Genomic DNA, 19,091 nt, shown 5'->3' with positions numbered 1-19,091 from the left:
GTAGCTATTGGCTGTCCGTTATTTCTCTCAGGCTGTCCTGAGAGGAATAACGTCGTGGGAGAGACAAAAACTGAGTAAAAAAACACCCTGAATATGTTTAGAACTACAAATGAACCTTCTTTCAGTGATTTATATTAGACAAAGAAAATTTTACATTTACATCCCGCCCTGACTGTAAACCAGGTCAGGATCAGCCAGCGGCGGTTCTGCGCATGCCCAATTCACTTGCAGTCTGGACGTGGAGGGGTTAACATCTCCTGCTCTGACTGCAGCTGGGAGGGAGGACTGGGCCGTCTGTGAGTGCTTTGGGGCGAGGGAAGGGCCCACGGCAGCATCCGCTGCTCGTTGAGAAGAATAAGAATGATACATGCTCTCTAGGGTTGGGACTCGTTAGGATTTTAACGATTCCGATTCCTTACCGATTCCTTCTTAACGGTCCGATTCCTTACCGATTCCTCTTACCGATTCCTACATGATATTCATTATACTTGCTATACTTAAACAAGTATATAATAAACACAAATGCAATCATACAAAAACTTTATTCTAACTGTTGCACAGTACAATTAGATGAAAATACACATTTGTGTGTGGTGTGTATTTCAGATTTAGAGCTTGTATCATCTCCCTGAGAATATATAACAACAAAAAGTGATTCTCTGATTTCTACAGTAACACTATTACCTCAAATTAACCACAGCAATGTAATAAAAAATACTTATATGCATTCATGCTTGGGCACTGTTATTTACGTGACAACACCTGAAAATAACACACACAGACACACTGGCTGTTTGTTTCTACCTCTCTCCTCGCTGGAAGCGTCGGACCTCCCGCCGCCCACTCCCGTCTCAAACACGGAGGTCTCCCTCTCCGGAGCACCCACGGCGCACGCCCAGCCTGTTAAATAGTCTGTAACCATGACAACTGTGTGACACAAACTCAGTGCTTTAGTAATTAGATAATGTCGGGCTCGGTGGGGTTCGGACAGAAATATGCGGCCCGTGCCGCACTCTAATGGAAATGCACGTGACAATCTAGGAACCGTTTGCAGGAACCGTTACGCCAAATGTGATGGAACCGGTTCCGGAACCGGAACTTTGGACCCGGTTCTAAAAAAGAACCGGATCCGGATCCCAACCCTAGTGCTCTCACAACAGAGTCTCCAGAAGTCTTCAATAACATCAGAAAAAGTCGCTAGATTTGTCGCTAGTCGCTTTTTTGAAAAAGAGTCACTAGAGGGGTCTGAAAAGTCGCTAAATATAGCATGAGGGTGGGCAAGTTCAACTTTCTGTCAACAATGGGGGTGTTTTGAAAACACCCCCATTTTCACAGGAAATAATGGATTAATCCTGGAAAGCTGTTGATGTAACACTTTTCTCCTCATGAAAGTAACACGGTAATTATTCGACCAATGAGAATTTGGTCAGATAAGAGCACAGCGACCAAATCATCACTAGTCGACCAGGAGACTACAGCCCTACATACAGACGACAAGGTTGTTCTCATGGCCAAACATTTTATTGTCTGTCCAACTGATTGTGACTTTCCTCCAAACATATTGTATATACCAGCCCACTGAGGGGCCATATATAAAAAGGACTGCAGTTCCTACTCTGTTCATCTGATGTGGATGTGAATATATTCAAATTAAAGCTGAATGTCAGCACTTTAACTTCATTGTTTTGTCACAAAGCCAATGTGCTGAAGTAAAGTGAAAAAGCAATAAAACAAAATGTGTCACTGTTTAAATACTTACAGATGGCATTGTTGTTTCAACTAAATGCAAAACAAAAAGTGTGTGTGTGTGTGTGTGTGTTATACATTTGTATGAAAAACAGATGTCACACTGTTAAAAAGATGAAAAAGTAGATGAGATTAGGATTGAGTTAAGGTTTGTTTATGACTCATGCTGGGGAGAGTAAATGAATACAGTGCATGTGTGTGTGTGTGTGTGTGTGTGTGTGTGTGTGCAGTTGGGCGGGGGGTTGTGTGTGTGTGTGTGTGTGTGTGTGTGTGTGTGAGATGTTTATGCATCATTGGTGTCTGCGTGTCCCCAAACGTTCACAAGTTCACTCACCGTTACTGCTGATAAAATTACCTTCACTTTACTTGTCTGCTGGCTCGTACAGTCATAATTCCCAGTTAGCTTGTTTATTATAGCAATAATAGGCCGGGCATATTTGGCCAGCACTTTGCCTCCAGGCAACACTGACAGAGGTTTAATATGCTGGGTAAAGCTTTGTCTTGTGATTATATTTTCTCGATTTGATCATGCAGAACATGACCTTTCCTTGGTCTAGACTTAACCTCCACCTGCGGTTCATCTCCCCAGACGACACCAGCGTCAACAACACTCATTAACAAGTGTGAGAGACAGAAGGCAGATGAACAGAGAGAGATAAAGAGAGGTGATAATGATGACTATCTCTCCAACGAATTTACTTATTCACATCTTTGTATTCTTTTTTTACAGAGACCAGTTAATTCCATGTAATACATAATGTTCTGATGGACAGTAATGATTTAGCTCTGCTTGCGTGCAACATACTTTGACCTCTGTGTTGGTGATGGATTGTGAGAATAGTTATTTATATTCCTTTAGTCCTTAAGGGTCCACCGATAAAAAGTGTTTATACAATTGAATCCAAATGGGTATTGTGTAAACAGGATAAAGTGGTGTTGTGTCAGTATTCCAGGTGCTGTGAAACGATTGCCGTAACTCTCTGTCTTTCGGATGCGCTGTCTGTCAGAGCTAGATCAAATGAATGATTCCTAAATAATATGTTATCTGAAGCCTAATTAAATTATACAAGTAATATCTTATCTTACTATATAATGACGAAAACTCTGTGTGTGTGTGTGTGTGTGTGTGTGTGTGTGTGTTCCACGTTTTTCTCCTCACTGACTTGGTCAATCCATGTGAAATTTGGCACAGTGGTAGAGGGTCATGGGAGGATGCCAATGAAGCAATATTACATCAATTGGCCAAAGGGGGGCGCTATAGCAACCGATTGAAATTGCAAACTTTGAATGGGCATATCTCATGCCCCGTATGTCGTAGAGACATGAAACCTTGCACAGAGATGCCTCTCCTCATGAGGAACACATTTGCCTCAAGAACCCATGACTTCCAGTTATATAGATTTTCCGCCATTTTGAATTTTTTGAGAAACACTTAAAGTCGATCTCTTCCTAGGAAGTTTGAGCGATCTGCATGAAACTGGGTGAACATAATCTAAGGACCAATATCTAAAGTTCCCTCTTGGCAAAAGTTGGAAAACTTACTAAAACTGAGCTTCTATAAGGCAATGAATATTGTGGAGGGCGTGGCTCATCACATAAAGGTGTATAACATCTCAAGGGTTTCACCCATCACCACGCAACTTTGTAGGCATATGACCACACATAATCTGAGGGGACCCCTCCATTATTGACCCCATCAAACAAAATGGGGGCGCTAGAGAGCTAATTTCTTATCTAGGCCTAACCGCCATATGGATTTTTACTAAACTTGGTAGATATGTAGAACAGGACGCCTCAAGGTGACTGGAGAAATTTAACTCTAATTGGCAACTGGGTGGCGCTATAACAACAGAAAAATGCTTCAAAATGGCTAAAATGCCACCGATCGCTGTGGCTCCCCCTGTGGACCAATGTTTTGTTTTTTTTTCTAATTTTTGGTATGACTAAGTCATGGTATGGTATGCTGTACATAATCACGGAAACTGTCAGTGTGTCATTCTGTCAGTCAGTCATTCTGTTTGTCCCACGTTTTTCTACTCACTGACGTGGTCAATCTATGTGAAACTGCACATAGGCATTGAGGATTGGCATAGGTAGAAGGTGACAAAGCTACCAGTGGGTATGGACTAGTTCATACTGGTTTAAAAAAACAATCTGATTGTATTTCTTGATCTTTGCTGAGCTACAGTTTTGGAATTGAAGGCCTGTCCCATATATAAGCATGCTGAGTTTAGTGATTTGAGCAAATAATAGTCCGGGCTATTATTGAAGTTTTACGGTCATACTATTCTGTGGTGAGCACATTAAAGCAGCTGAGCTTCTTAAAACATGGCTGCACACCTTTTTAATGACAGTTGACATTTTGCAGTGATTGTTTTTCTTCAAGTGTGCAGGTCATTGGTTATTAAATTGCACATGAAAGCTTTTGTGTACATGATTTTCACTGTGCAGCTTCATTTTGACTCTAACTAGGAAACACGACCACATCTCAGCGACCCTGGCTTCCTTACACTGGCTGCTTTTTGCTTTTAGAATAGATTCTGAGGTATTCTTGATAACTTACAAAGCCCTGGGAGCCCTGCTCCAAGTTACTTATCTCATCTGTTATTGCTCTATGCCCACTCTCGCACCCTGAGATTCTCAGATGTGTCACTCAGAGGTCCAGATTATCTTACAAATGTGATAGAGTCTTTGCAGTCAGTTTTTTTCAGAATTGCTTTTTAGTGATTTCACTTGTGTTTTTTGACATTTAAATTTTTCCTGTTCCAACTCAGCAGGAGCACTTTAGAAGGACACCTCAATAGTGCAGACTTTCCATTTAATGAGTTACTCATGGGGCGACAATGCACCTTCTTCAGAAATGAAAGGACTAACATGTCTTATTTAGACAGTCCATTCAATGAAAATAGAAATGAGTCATGCATTTATACAATATATTCAGTAAGCCTTAGTCTGACATTGTCAGACCAATTTGTAAATGCGAGTTAAGGCCTTTGCACACTGGGCTTGTTTTTTTCTGATGCATTTTTTTAATCTGTCATCCAAAATAAATCATTATGTACACTGATTCAGATGCGTTTTATTGTTCTATTCGTGAAAATTCGCATAACGTGACAAAATTAAAAGACACATTTCCTTCTTTGCCTCTCTCCACTGAAGTTACCTTTCTGGCTGTCACTACTCCTTCTCTGTCTTTCATTTGGCACCACAGCTGCATGAAAGGGCAGAGCTGTCCTCCACATTCTGTGTGGGGTCCACATCCTCCTCCTCTTCATCATCATCCACCTGAACATTACTATCTGACCTGTTGAATGTAGCTATCTGAGTTATGAAATGATTCTGGGTACACCATTCCTCTATCTCGTCGCAGCTGTGTCCCACCACCACATTTTCTTCACTGACTCTCAGTCAAACGTCTCTAAAGGCTCTGACGGAGGTGAAAAATGCAGAAAATCGAACTTGTTCAAAAAATTTTAATGACAGACGAAGGTTTCGGACTCAGCGCACAAACAAGGTGAAGTCATATTTATTTTCAAACGTGTGACAATTTTGGACAAAAAACGGGCCAAGGCCTTTAGTCTGGAGCCTCTCAGTTCATTTTTAGTTACCAAGGACATTATCAACGCCACTTGGATAGACCTACAACCAGGGCAAGATGACATAGCGCTGAGTGAAAAACAAATGTAAACATACTACAGCGTGCAGAGATGAACTGTGATGGTGCAGTACCAATGTGTCTGTGAACAACTGTTGCTGTTTTTGCCATGAGGATTAGAAAAAAGTTTATGCTTGTTGTGGTGTCCCCAGTGTGAGGGTGCATGAGCCAAAAATGGCGTCATCACATATTTTGTGTTAAGTGCAAAGGCTCTGGTGGTTGTCAGTCATCGCATCAAACCATCGCATCAAGACCAGGCCTGACCAGGACTGGCTGGAAATTTGAATTGGAGGGGGACTGGACATAAAACATGAGGTCACAGATTTGTCTGGTTCCCAGGTTAAGTCAGCCCCAACCTTTGCTATAGAACATTTACTCCATCACTTACTTCTATAAGTAAGGAGCCTCACAGCATCATTAGGACCCATATACACACTTCTGAAAGCCGAGCTCTTCATAAAGAAATTGGATTTTTTTTCCATTATATGAAGTCTTTGCAATTTCCCATGAGTTTTCTTTTGCTCATTGCACTTTTAGAAGTCAGGGTATTAACCCCAGACTGCACCATGTTGCTATTGATAGAGGTACGGAAGAGATGATTGTGTTGCGGATGGTACAGTGTTGATATAGAAGTAATAAAGTTGTGACCAAAGCATAAACCAAGTAATTCAAACAACCAGAAAACAGAGGAGACGTAAGATAAGTACAGGGATAGTCACAGACAGACTGAGTGAGAGCTCTAAGCTCTGAAAACTCTCACGTCCAGATTTGGCTTTGCCCTCATCATGCTGCCATATGTAACGTGTTCAAGCTTTCCATCATTGTCCATAGTAGATTCATTACTGTCCCGTGGTGCATGAAACACCGAGCGTTTCACAAAAGCACCAGTTTCAAACGAGCCTGCAGTGTCCCTGAGGAGTCAGCATCCTTGGCACAATGGATTCTAGATAAAGATAATTTATTACAGTTGCTCCTTCAGATGGAGAGGCTCCCGGGAGGAGGTGGCACGAGGACGAGGAGCGTCTCTAGCCACCGCCAGGGCTCAATATGTTTTATTTAAAGCCCTAGTTAGCTCGTCTTATCATTATCCTACTCCTGAGTCTTGAATGGGATAGATTACAGCTGCAGCTTTATTTCACCTCCTATCTCCATCTGCAATGCTACTTCTTTTGGCTCTTTCCTATTTATTCTTTTCTCTTGTTCCCAACAAGCTCCTCGCCCTTCTCTGCCTGTGACATTAAGAGACGTAAGTAGGGTCTGTTTATCCACTTGTCTTTAGCAGGTTACAGATGGGAGCAGGTGGGAAAATGTGAGGGGAATAACAAAGAGGTAACAATGCTAAGCTGGACAATATATTTTGTCTGTCTTTGTCTCTGTCCATACCTGTTTCTCTGTGTGTGTCTGTGTCTCTTAAGACCCCTGCACAATGTGCCTGGCCACCGTTCGCCAAGAAACAGTTAGAGCACATAACTCCCCATTAAGCCAAAACTTGTTGTTTTTAAATTTCTGTTTGAGTAGAGCTTAAACAAATGAGCTACAACGTGTCAATTAGTTTGCTTTCCAGGTGTATTTTTGAACTTTGGAAAGAGCCAGGCTGGCTGTGCCCCCTGCTTTCAGTCTTTATGCTTAGTATGGATGTCGGTTTTGCTTTCTTTTGCTTTCTATAGCCAAACACCCAGTAACCGGTAACTCACTGGTTCATTTTAAAGAAAAAAAGAAAAGAAAAATGAATTAAAATACAATAGGCCTTTACCTTTAGTGCAGCGCTCCACTGACTCTGTGAGCTTTAGCACAGCATTTAAAACTGTCATCATTTAGAGGTGGTGAACTTTTAATGTTTTGTGATGCCACTATCTAACCTTATATTTAATTTTCGGTTGGCTTTGCTAACAGACAGCTGGCCGGCAGTATTAACATACAGAAACTGCCCACCATCCCTGCTCCACTGGTTACCTTACGTTAGCCTTAGCCGCTCTGCACTGTGCACCACCCGGGTCAGGTGAGAACTAGCTATCAGCGCAGCTCGTTTGGCAATCACTGCTGGTAATGCCATTGTGGTGGCAGGATGCCAATGCTGCAGACCCCCCAGGTAGCTACGGTGAGTAAGTAGCTTCACTTTGAGCCGCAAAACCCCTTTAGCATTGTTAACTACGTCAGCACCACTGGCCGTGCTGAATATGCTAACTGTGCTAACAGACCTAACAGTGATCCATCCATTTTCATCCGCTTATCCAGGGCCAGGTCACGAGGGCAGCAGGCCGAGCAAAGCACCCCAGACCTCCCTCTACTCAACAGCGCTTTCCAGCTCCTCCTGGGGGACCCTAAGGTGTTCCCAGGCCAGATGTGATATGTAATCCCTCCAGCGTGTTCTGGGCCTGCCCCGGGGCCTCCTACCAATGGGACGTGCCCGTAACATCTCTAACAGGAGGCGCCCAGGAGGATCCTGATCAGATGTCCAAACCACCTCAACTGACCCCTTTTGACGCGAAGAAACAGCGGCTCTACTCCGAGCTCCCTCCGGATGTTCAAGCTCCTTGTTAATAACAATGCTAAAGTGGGTTTGAACCAGGGTGACCGAAGGTTGGGCACAATATTCCCACAGCGATGCTTCTTGGTCGAGGTGATATCTTTGCAGTAATTGACGAACAAGTGGTGCCGCTAGCTAGCTAGCTCCTACCAGACCCGGTTGGTGCACGCTGCAGTAACTTAAGAATAGAAAAATTAACCTATAGACTGACAAGCGTGACCAGTCAAAAATATTCTCGGTGGTTAACCATTTTAAGGTTAACAGTTAACATCCCTAAAGTCCAGCTAAGCTAATTCAAAGACTGCTAAATAAAACTTAAAGCCTGGGAAATGAAAGACTACAACAGGATTTTAGAGTTTTTGTAAAACCTCTCATTTTCTTTAAGTAGAAAAACTATTTCAACATGTGGAGAGACAACAGCCTCAAGCTGAAATGTAGCAAGCTGGCAGGCTAATTTTACCAGGACCTTGGAGCCTGATGGAAACCAAAACTTTTAACTAGCACTAATTTCTTCTTTTCAGAGATGGGTAAACAAGCACACATCGAATAAACAAACTCCTACTAAGTTTCTATCTCTGGAAACTTCTTGCCATGCATTAAATTATGAGATATGTTGGCTCATAAATATTCACGAGCAGAAGGAGATAATTAGGTTACCGTTTAAAAAAACAGGGTGTAGCGCTAAATGGCCCTTCTGATACAATGTTCAACAGGTCCCCACTCAGCGACACACCCGCTGAGGATAAAACTCTGGTTATTGGCAGCTCTATTCTGAGGAACGTGAAATTAGCAACACCAGCGGCCATAGTCAAATGTATCCCTGGGGCCAGAGCGGGCGACATTGAATCAAATTTAAAACTGCTGGCTAAAGCTAAACGTAGATTCAGTAAGATTGTTATTCACGTCGGCGGCAATGACACCCGGTTACGCCAATCGGAGGTCACTAAAATTAATATTGCCTCGGTGTGTGAATATGCAAAAACGATGTCGGACTCCGTAGTTTTCTCTGGACCCCTCCCAAATCTGACCAGTGATGACATGTTTAGCCGCATGTCATCATTTAACCGCTGGCTGTCCAGGTGGTGTCCAGCAAACGATGTGGGTTTTGTTAATAATTGGCAAACTTTCTGGGGAAAACCTGGTCTTATTAGGAGAGACGGCATTCACCCCACTTTGGATGGAGCTGCTCTCATTTCTAGGAACCTGGCAAATTTTATTAGTAATTTAAATCCCTGACAACCCAGAGTTGAGACCAGGACAGAGAGTTGCAGTCCTAAACGCCTCTCTGAGCTTCTAGTTCAGTTACCCAGCCATAGTTTTCATAGTTTTATACAAACGGTGTCTGTCCCCCGACCACCTAAATTATTTAAATCTAAAATTAAACAAAGAGGAGTTGTGCATAACAACCTCATAAAAATTAAAACCTCTTCTGTGACAGAAAGACAAAACAGGAGAATTAAATGCGGACTGTTAAATATCAGGTCTCTATCGTCTAAAGCAGTGTTAGTAAACGAATTAATATCAGATAATCATATTGATTTACTCAGTCTCACTGAAACCTGGCTGTGTCAAGATGAATATGTTAGTCTAAATGAGTCCACTCCTCCCAGTCATAATAATACCCACATTCCTCGAGGCAGCGGCCGAGGAGGGGGAGTTGCAGCCATTTTTAACTCTAGTCTGTTAATCAGCCCTAAACCTAAACTAGATTATAATTCATTTGAAAGCCTCGTTCTTAGTGTTTTACATCCGACCTGGAAAACCTCGCAGCCACTTTTATTTGTTATAGTGTACCGTGCTCCTGGCCCGTATTCTGAATTTGTATCTGAATTCTCAGAGTTTTTATCCAGTTTAGTTCTTAAATCAGATAAAGTTATTATTGTAGGCGATTTTAACATTCATGTCGACGTTGATAATGACTCCCTGGCTACCGCGTTTATCTCATTAATAGACTCCATTGGCTTCAGTCAGGGTGTACATGAACCCACTCACTGTTTTAACCATACCCTCGATCTAGTTCTGACGTATGGAATTGAAATTGATAACCTAAAAGTCTTTCCACAGAATCCCTTGCTATCAGATCATTATCTGATTACTTTTGATTTCTTTTTACTCGATTACACGCCACTTAGCAACAGTTACTATACTAGATGTTTATCAGATAGTGCTGTCACAAAATTTAAGGAAAAGATTACTTCGTCGTTAAATTCAATACCAATACCTTCAGTAACAGAGGTTTCCCGTGCCGACTTTAACCTCTCCCAAATTGATCATTTTGTTGATAGCGCCGTAGGCTCGCTGCGAACAACGCTCGACTCTGTAGCTCCTCTTAAAAAGAAGTTAACAAAGCAAAGAAAGTTTGCTCCTTGGTATAACTCTCAAACCCGTAGGTTAAAACAAATATCGCGAAAATTTGAAAGGAATTGGCGATTAACCAAACTGGAAGAATCTCGTTTAATCTGGACAGACAGTCTCAAAACTTATAAGAGGGGCCTCCGCAATGCCAGAGCAAACTATTACTCAGCATTAATAGAAGAAAACAAGAACAACCCCAGGTTTCTTTTCAGCACTGTAGCCAGGCTGACTGAGAGTCAAAGCTCTATTGAGCCTTGTATTCCTTTAGCCCTTAGCAGTAATGATTTTATGAGCTTTTTTAATGACAAAATTCTAACTATTAGAGGCAAAATTCATGACCTCCTGCCCTCGGATGGTAGGCCTACCTATCTAACCTCAAACACAGCTGTAGAATCTAATATATATTTAGATTGCTTCTCCCCAATTTCTCTTCAAGAATTGACCGCAGTGATTTCTTCATCTAAATCATCAACGTGTCTCTTAGACCCCATCCCAACTAGGCTACTTAAGGAGGTCTTTCCTTTAGTTAACACTCATATATTAGATATGATCAATATATCCCTATTAACAGGCTATGTACCACAGTCTTTTAAGGTAGCTGTAATTAAACCTCTCCTAAAAAAGCCCACCCTGGATCCAGAGGTGTTAGCCAACTATAGACCAATATCTAATCTTCCCTTTATGTCAAAGATCCTTGAGAAAGTAGTCGCAGACCAGCTGTGTGATTTTCTCCAGGATAATAATTTATTTGAGGAATTTCAGTCAGGATTTAGAGTGCATCATAGCACTGAGACAGCTCTAGTTAAAATTACAAATGACCTTCTGATTGCTTCAGACAAAGGACTCGTCTCTGTTCTTGTTTTATTAGATCTTAGTGCGGCGTTTGACACAATTGACCATCAAATTCTACTGCAGAGACTGGATCACTTAATTGGCCTAAAAGGTTCAGCACTAAGCTGGTTTAAATCTTATTTATCTGATCGTTTTCAATTTGTTGACGTTCGTAATGAATCATCCTTACGTACCAAAGTTTGTTTTGGAGTTCCGCAAGGTTCTGTGCTCGGACCAATCCTATTTACTCTATATATGCTTCCTTTAGGTAACATCATTAGAAATCACTCTATAAACTTCCATTGTTATGCGGATGATACACAGTTGTATTTATCGATGAAGCCAGAAGAAAGTAATCAATTAACTAAACTCCATAACTGCCTTAAAGACATAAAAAATTGGATGAGCACCAATTTCCTGATGTTAAATTCAGACAAAACTGAAGTTATTGTTCTTGGCCCCAAACAACTCAGAGACTCTTTATCTGATGACATAGTTTCTCTAGATGGCATTGCTCTGGCCTCTAGCACTACCGTAAGAAACCTCGGAGTAATATTTGATCAAGATTTGTCTTTTAATTCTCATTTAAAGCAAACCTCACGGACTGCATTTTTTCATCTGCGTAATATTGCGAAAATTAGGCCTATCCTGACCCGAAAAGATGCAGAAAAATTGGTCCACGCTTTTGTTACCTCAAGGCTGGATTACTGTAACTCTCTATTATCAGGTAGCTCTAGTAAGTCCTTAAAAACTCTCCAGCTAATTCAGAATGCAGCAGCACGTGTACTAACAGGAACTAAGAAACGAGATCATATTTCTCCTGTTTTAGCTTCTCTGCACTGGCTCCCTGTAAAATCCAGAATTGAATTTAAAATCCTACTGTTAACTTATAAAGCTCTAAATGGTCAAGCTCCGTCATATCTTAGAGAGCTCATAGTGCCATATTATCCCACCAGAACACTGCGCTCTGAGAACGCAGGGTTACTCGTGGTCCCTAAAGTCTCCAAAAGCAGATCAGGAGCCAGAGCCTTCAGCTATCAGGCTCCTCTCCTGTGGAATCATCTTCCTGTTACGGTCCGGGAGGCAGACACCGTCTCCACATTTAAGACTAGACTTAAGACTTTCCTCTTTGATAAAGCTTATAGTTAGGGCTGGCTCAGGCTTGCCCTGTACCAGCCCCTAGTTAGGCTGACTTAGGCCTAGTCTGCCGGAGGACCCCCTATAATACACCGGGCTCCCTCTCTCTCCCTCTCTCTCTCTCTCTCTCTCTCTCTCTCTCTCTCTCTCTCACTCTCATCCTATTACTGCATCTTGCTAACTCGGCCATTCTGGATGTCACTAACTCGGCTTCTTCTCCGGAGCCTTTGTGCTCCACTGTCTCTCAGAATAACTCATACCGCAGCGGTGCCTGGACAGTGTGACGTGTGTGGTTGTGCTGCTGCCGTGGTCCTGCCAGATGCCTCCTGCTGCTGCTGCCATCATTAGTCATTAGTCATACTTCTACTGTTATTATACACATATGACTATTGTCACACAAGTATACTGTCAGATATTAATACATACTTTCAACATATTGTACCACAGTAGCCAGAACTATAACTATAATATTATTACTTTCATTAATGTTGTTGTAAGCTACTGTCCTTACCTGCATCTCTCTCTCTCTCTCTCTCTCTCTGTCTCATTGTGTCATATGGATTACTGTTAATTTATTATGCTGATCTGTTCTGTACGACATCTATTGCACGTCTGTCCGTCCTGGAAGAGGGATCCCTCCTCAGTTGCTCTTCCTGAGGTTTCTACCGTTTTTTTTTTCCCCGTTAAAGGGGTTTTTTTTGGGGAGTTTTTCCTTATCCGCTGTGAGGGTCTTAAGGACAGAGGGATGTCGTATGCTGTAAAGCCCTGTGAGGCAAATTGTGATTTGTGATATTGGGCTTTATAAATAAAATTGAATTGAAAATTGAATTGAATTGAGGTCCTTGACTCAAGGTTTTACAAGTGCACCTGTCAGCCAACATGTCAAGTGAAACCTAAAGGGAAAAACTCATCATTCCTGCCATCACTTCACACAAGCCTGCGCACCTCCACACCATCTGTCTGTGCTACTGACAAACACTTTTGAACGCCTCCTGCACGTGAAGGGTAGACAGACTCTGAGCTCTGAGCCAACTGCGGGTGGGGAACTGGATGATGGAGCTGTGCCTTTCAAGACCAGAGCTTTCCTCCAGAAGAAGGAGCTCCTTGAAGCATCAATGCAAGAGGGGATGAGAGAGGCAGATGTAGAGGGAGGAGGAAGAGTGGGCTGATGTGCAGCAGTGATAGTGTCAAAGCATGGGGAGGAGGAATTATTTACACCACAGTCGGGTCTGGTGACGAATCAATATTACATAGATGTTACATAGAAAAAATAAAAGGCCCATCGATTGCATGGTGGGCGGGCGGGAGAGGTGAGGAGAGAATATCAAGAACATGTGCATGTCTTGGTGACACTCAGCCACATCCCCACCCTGCTGTGAGCGCATGCAGGAGCCTGAGAAAATGAGCAGTGATTAAAAATCGACAACATTGTAATGGGCTTGGGAATAAGCGTTTCAAAGCATACGCTGAGCTTTTTGCGGTTCCTCTGAGAGCCCTCAGTACTTCTTTCTTGTATCTTCCACTTCCACTTGCTCTGTTCCCACACACAGCCTATTGCAAATCTGGCCAATTATACCAGGCAATCATGAATGTGAAGCACGTTCAGGTGTGTGAAGGAAATGTATGTGTGTGTGTGTGTGTGTGTGTGTGTGTCTGTGGGGTCTTACCTTGAACAGGCCATGCTTGTGACTGTGCTGGCCTAACCACACTCCACTGCCTGGGGTGAGCTCCATCTGAGGAGGGTCTATCACCCGCTCGTAAATCCTGCCAACAACAAATCAGGAGAGAATGCTTGGTTATGATAACAACACAGACACAAACATGCTTCTCTTTTTGTCCTGCTCTGGCAGAAACACTGATCCAATACAGCTGAGTAGTAAATCCAACAGACTGTGTGTATGTCCGCTCTCTCACGCCCTTAGAGCAGCGCCTGCTCTCCTCGAGCATGACAGCCAGTCTCGCCCCATGGCCCTCTAACACAGTATTGATATCTGGACCTGGAATGTAGGCTGGATTAACCGCCCGACTCCAGACAGATACAAACAGGCTTTGGCATTAGCAAGGCAAACATCCTCAGTGTCATTTCTTTCTGCACTGAGGTGAGCTTAACCATGCTGGCGAGCTCCAATGGGCCTCTGTGAGGATGTCAAAAAAAATTGTCAGGTTTCCTCCTCCCTCTACAGTACTCACACTAGGAGGAGGAGGAGGAGGAGGAGGAGGAGGAAACCTCCTGTGTCTCTCTGCATGCATCTCTCCATGCAGGGAAATGCACTCTGAGTAGCAAGCTGATATCTCTCTTGTTCTCTCCTTCAGCCTCATTGACAGAGCATTACACACAGTGATTTAGTACTTGTTTTGATCTCTGACAGACAAATTGCAACTAGACTTCAACAGTATGGTACTGTGCTTCAAAAAGCATAAGTCACAATGTTGCTCAGTCATCAAAAGTGAAGAGGAAATAAATCATCATGCAAAATAAAACTTCTCATTAGTGTTGAAAACTTGGGCAGGCGATATATAACAGCACCAATCCCTCGTATATACTGTAAATCACAGTCATTTTTATGCTTTTGGCTCACACTCACAACTCCATGAGGCAGTATTTCTGTTATCAACACTGAGTGTGTGCCTGGAAAAATGATTTTTTCCACTCTTACACTACACTTTGAAATTAATTGGAGAAAAAAAACAATCTGATGGACAGAGAGACTTCTCGCTTCATCTGTCCCACCCATGGATGTTTAATAAGATCAACCATTTATGCCATGTCGCACTCTCTGAGTCGCCGTTGGGGGTGGGCCAGACCAGGCTGTCGTGCCCACTCATTTGGACTCCTTGCCAAGTTGACCGTCACTGAGTCGCTGTCGCGGTCCCTCTCTAATCAAGGTTCTCGACTTCAGTCCCAAACACAGAAGCTGTTTACTGTGGGCACTCATTACTCTTCACATAACAAGCTGCACAGTTGCGTGCTTGTTTTCCACTGTTAACTGGATCAAAACAAGCAACAGGACAATATGCTCACAGGCCGACTAACAGTTGATTTATTATTTCATTTGAAAAGGATCTGACAGACACTTTGGATAATGATTAAATTATTTCTTTGTTCAAGATGAGGCCTCGCTGTCTTGCATTATATGTTGTGATGTGCAGCTTACATTGCTCCTGTGGTTCACTGACATATTTAAGTCATACTGATGGTGGTGGCAGTCATTTCTTGAAATGGGACCTACTGGTTCTGCCTATTGATTTCTTGTCTTGGATTATAAATGTAATGATAGTTAATAAATGAAGCTGAACATTGTTTGCTGTATTGATGGGTACATGATGTTAACTTCATTGATGTACAGTAAGTGGCAAGTTGGCAGTTGCATGTAGTGGCATTATGCAAATAGCAACAGTAACGTTCAGGTAGAAAACAGGCAGTTGATTACAATTGCTGTGATATCTAAAATAGGCAGACTTGCTGTCATTGTCAGCCATAACTTTATTGTAAAAGATATATATTAAACATCATGGTCGGACCAATCTGATGTTTCTACTGTGCTTATTTTATGTACTTTGTTGCTTTGCTCACATCTTTGATAAACCAGCTCTACCAGAACAGGAGCTAAACAATGTACTGCTGTGGACGGGCCACAGCAAAACATATTTTAGCCACCTAAAAAAATCAATATCAGTGTAAAGCCTGATTTATGGTCCTGCGGCGTACCTACGATGTACCTACGTCGTTGCCGTGACACCATTGTGAACCCTTCGAACTTCTCCGTCACTCCATTTCATCGCGGTGCAATTCACTGCCAGAGCAGTAGGGGGCTGCGTTCCTTTCCTGAATGGTTATCATCATCTCTAGTTGATTCTTTGTTTAGCTTCTGGCTTTTCCGTTCACAGTGAACAATGGCGACCGAGAGAGAGAGAATCTTGCTGGAGTTGGAGTTGTTGGATGTTGAAGAAATTATGTTAGTACTGCAACATCTACATCGCAACAGAAGATGTTTATAGATGGCGGGGATGGCGCAATACGGAACCAGAAATATGTTGCTACCAAGAAAACCAATCACAGCCCTCTCGGTCTGCACTGGGTCTGCGTCGCCTCGACTTGTAGTTACATTTTTTGGGAGGTGCATGTCAGGCTATGCCGGGGGCTACGGCGAGCCTCCTGCGTAGCCACATACCCTACAACATAGGTACGTCGTTGATTTACATACTAACCAACTGACGCCATGGTAAACCATCAACTCAGTATTTTGCAAAGTAAAATGACTGTTTGTCAATGGAGTCTGGAGGCTTTGATATAACTTGCAAAGACTGTGTGACAGCAGGATAATGCGGTGAAAATGTTCTCAATATAGCATAAACTTCCACTGATTTTTCTGGTGGGCCTTTTTAGGTGACTAAAAACTATGAAATTGAGGTGGTTTCCCCAGCGCTGTTTGATTTTATGTATGCCACACAAGGATTTACTACCTGGTAGTTTTTGTAAATAAACACTGGGATTCATTATATGGGAATACCCTAAAAAAGTGTCATGGTTGTGTGGTTACCATTGCCGTTAGAATATCTGATGTGATGTAATTGGATGTAATCTTGCAGATGTTCATTGCAGTGGCCACGGTATTGTGATTTGGGAAATCACTACAGCTATGGAGAAGGCTCTGTCACCCTCAGTCCGGTGCTTGGTCGAGTCAGGTGGTTGGCATCAGACGAACGAAGGTTGTGGGGAAGGAGTGTGGTGGTGCAGCAGGTCAGTGATGAAGAGGGGGCCTGGTTATGGAGGGCTTTGTGATGAGGAGAAGGACTTTGAATTGGATGCGTTGTGGTGACAGGAAGCCAGTGGAGGTTCTGGAGGACAGTGCTGATGTGGTCGCAGAGTGGGAATGGGTGAGCAGATGGGCAGCGGATGACGGAGTTCTGGATGTATTGGAGTTTATTTAGGACTTTGGATGGCGTACCATAATGCTAGTCAATTGTGGATGTGATGAAGGTATGAATTTGAGTTTCGGCAGCAAAGACAGAGTGACAGATAATGTATAGCAGGCAAATACTCAGTAATGCTTTAATGAGATCTTATAATAAGAGTAAAAAACTGTTGCAGTTGATCCACAGATCCTTTTGGTTCTTGCACACACTATATCCCACAGGCCCACCTAAATTTATATTTCTGGTTACGCTACTGACATGGTTGACTACAAATGGCTCCCACCTACCCCCCTATAAAACCATGGGCGGCTCACACAAGCTACCTGCCAGTTACTAAGAGGAGGTAAAAAATGTTCCTCATGAGACAGGATTCAATCACGACTACAACGGCTGCATTACATCTGACAGGTGGCAAGAAAATGGGCTCCATCAGGATACCTTTATGTCCATATGTTTCTGCTGCACGTGTACTGTGAGTTACATTACATTAGGTGTAACATGTTAGCTAGCTTAACAAGCTAACAGAATATATGAGGGCTTCATTATCATCATGTGTTCTGGTTTCGAGTTGTTTGAGCTTCAATTTACATATAAATGTATGTAATTTAACATTTTTTAAATGTCAGAAAATCAGCTTTCTTATCACATGATACATTCACAGCTTCTTCATGTGCCTATGCTGCTACTGTTAAAAAAGGAGAGGTATAATTTACATGCAATTTGGAAAATCTAAATATCAAACTAAAAACAAGCAGAAATTTCTTTATGCTAGTTTCCTTTGAGGCTATAGAAACAAAGCAGATTTCCTCCAGTGAGAAAATGAATAAAGCACAAAACAGCAGCAGAATTTGTCCTCTGACTTACAGCCAGAGTCTCTTTCATGTGTCCAGTAATTACTTATAAGGTATTAAAGCGAATGCCACCTATTACTAATTATAGGTCACGTTCTTTTATTTCCTTAATTTAAATCTCCTTAAATGGCAGCTTGTTTGTGTGCTCACATCTTGTGCTCTAAGTGCTGCAGTGCCTCAATGCTGTTTATGCCCTAGCTGTCTGATTTCCCACCTGCTGGGCTGTCACTGCGGTAGAGAATGTAGAGGTCATGTGATTATACTCTGTTTTGTCTCCCTCAACCTCTCTGTCTTTGCTTCCCTCAACTTCCCCTCTCGTCAGCGGCTCAGCAGCAGTGGAGGCTGGGAGCTTCACACAGGGAGCGCTGGAGAGAGCGGGCGATGCCAATTAGAATATGATGTGCTCACGGGCATATTTGCATGGTCTGACACCGCAGGCTGCGCCCATCAACAACTAATTATAGAGGACATTCACCAGTCAACACACTGTATATTATGATTAACAGAGCGCTTCTATCGCCAAGGTGCAGGATTCAATGAGTAATAGCTACACTTTACAAACCAGAGAATAGAAGAGAATGAGAGTAAGTGCGGTAAATGTGTTGACAATATTTGCCATTCATCACAAAAACAAACAAATGAAAGACAAACACACTGTAGTGATATCTAGCAGTGCAGATAGTTTTGGTTTCGTTTGTCCAGGTTTTCAGTTTTCTGTCTCTGAGAGCTCTGCCTCCAATCCAATACAACAAAAGTACATAGAGGCACATAGGAGGAGTATTTTGGGTGAACTGACCCTTTAAAGTTAAAAGCCTCAAGAGTTTCATGCAGTCTGTATCTGCGTCCTTCTGCAGAATCTGTAGGCAATAGTACGCAATTTTGGTTTCTGTTTGTAGTCTGTATCGACCAATCATGTGGGAACATATTGACGGAAATGCAATTTTGGAAACCCCATGCTATTGTCTAATGATTTTGCTTTAGATTAGCTTTATCTAAAATGCATCTGCATTCATATGCAGATATCTGTTACCAGAGATTAACCAAAATGCAGGCGCATGGAAGAGGACTTGGC

General features: G+C 42.5%; 1 protein-coding gene across 1 annotated transcript in view; it reads right to left on the bottom strand.

Annotated features, from left to right (window-relative positions):
* The window catches only part of LOC117259899 (protein kinase C-binding protein NELL1-like), a 465,849-nt gene that overhangs the window by 301,126 nt on the left and 145,632 nt on the right, over positions 1-19,091 (bottom strand). Inside the window, exon 5 of the mRNA XM_033631687.2 lies at positions 13,919-14,015. Coding sequence (XP_033487578.2) covers positions 13,919-14,015 — 97 coding nt within the window. The remainder of the gene's footprint in view (positions 1-13,918; positions 14,016-19,091) is intronic.

Source organism: Epinephelus lanceolatus, chromosome 2, assembly GCF_041903045.1.
Source record: "Epinephelus lanceolatus isolate andai-2023 chromosome 2, ASM4190304v1, whole genome shotgun sequence".
NCBI classification, from domain to species: Eukaryota; Metazoa; Chordata; class Actinopteri; order Perciformes; family Serranidae; genus Epinephelus; species Epinephelus lanceolatus.
Note: the sequence above shows the minus strand (reverse complement) of the source record. Positions and strands in the feature narration are given on the sequence as shown.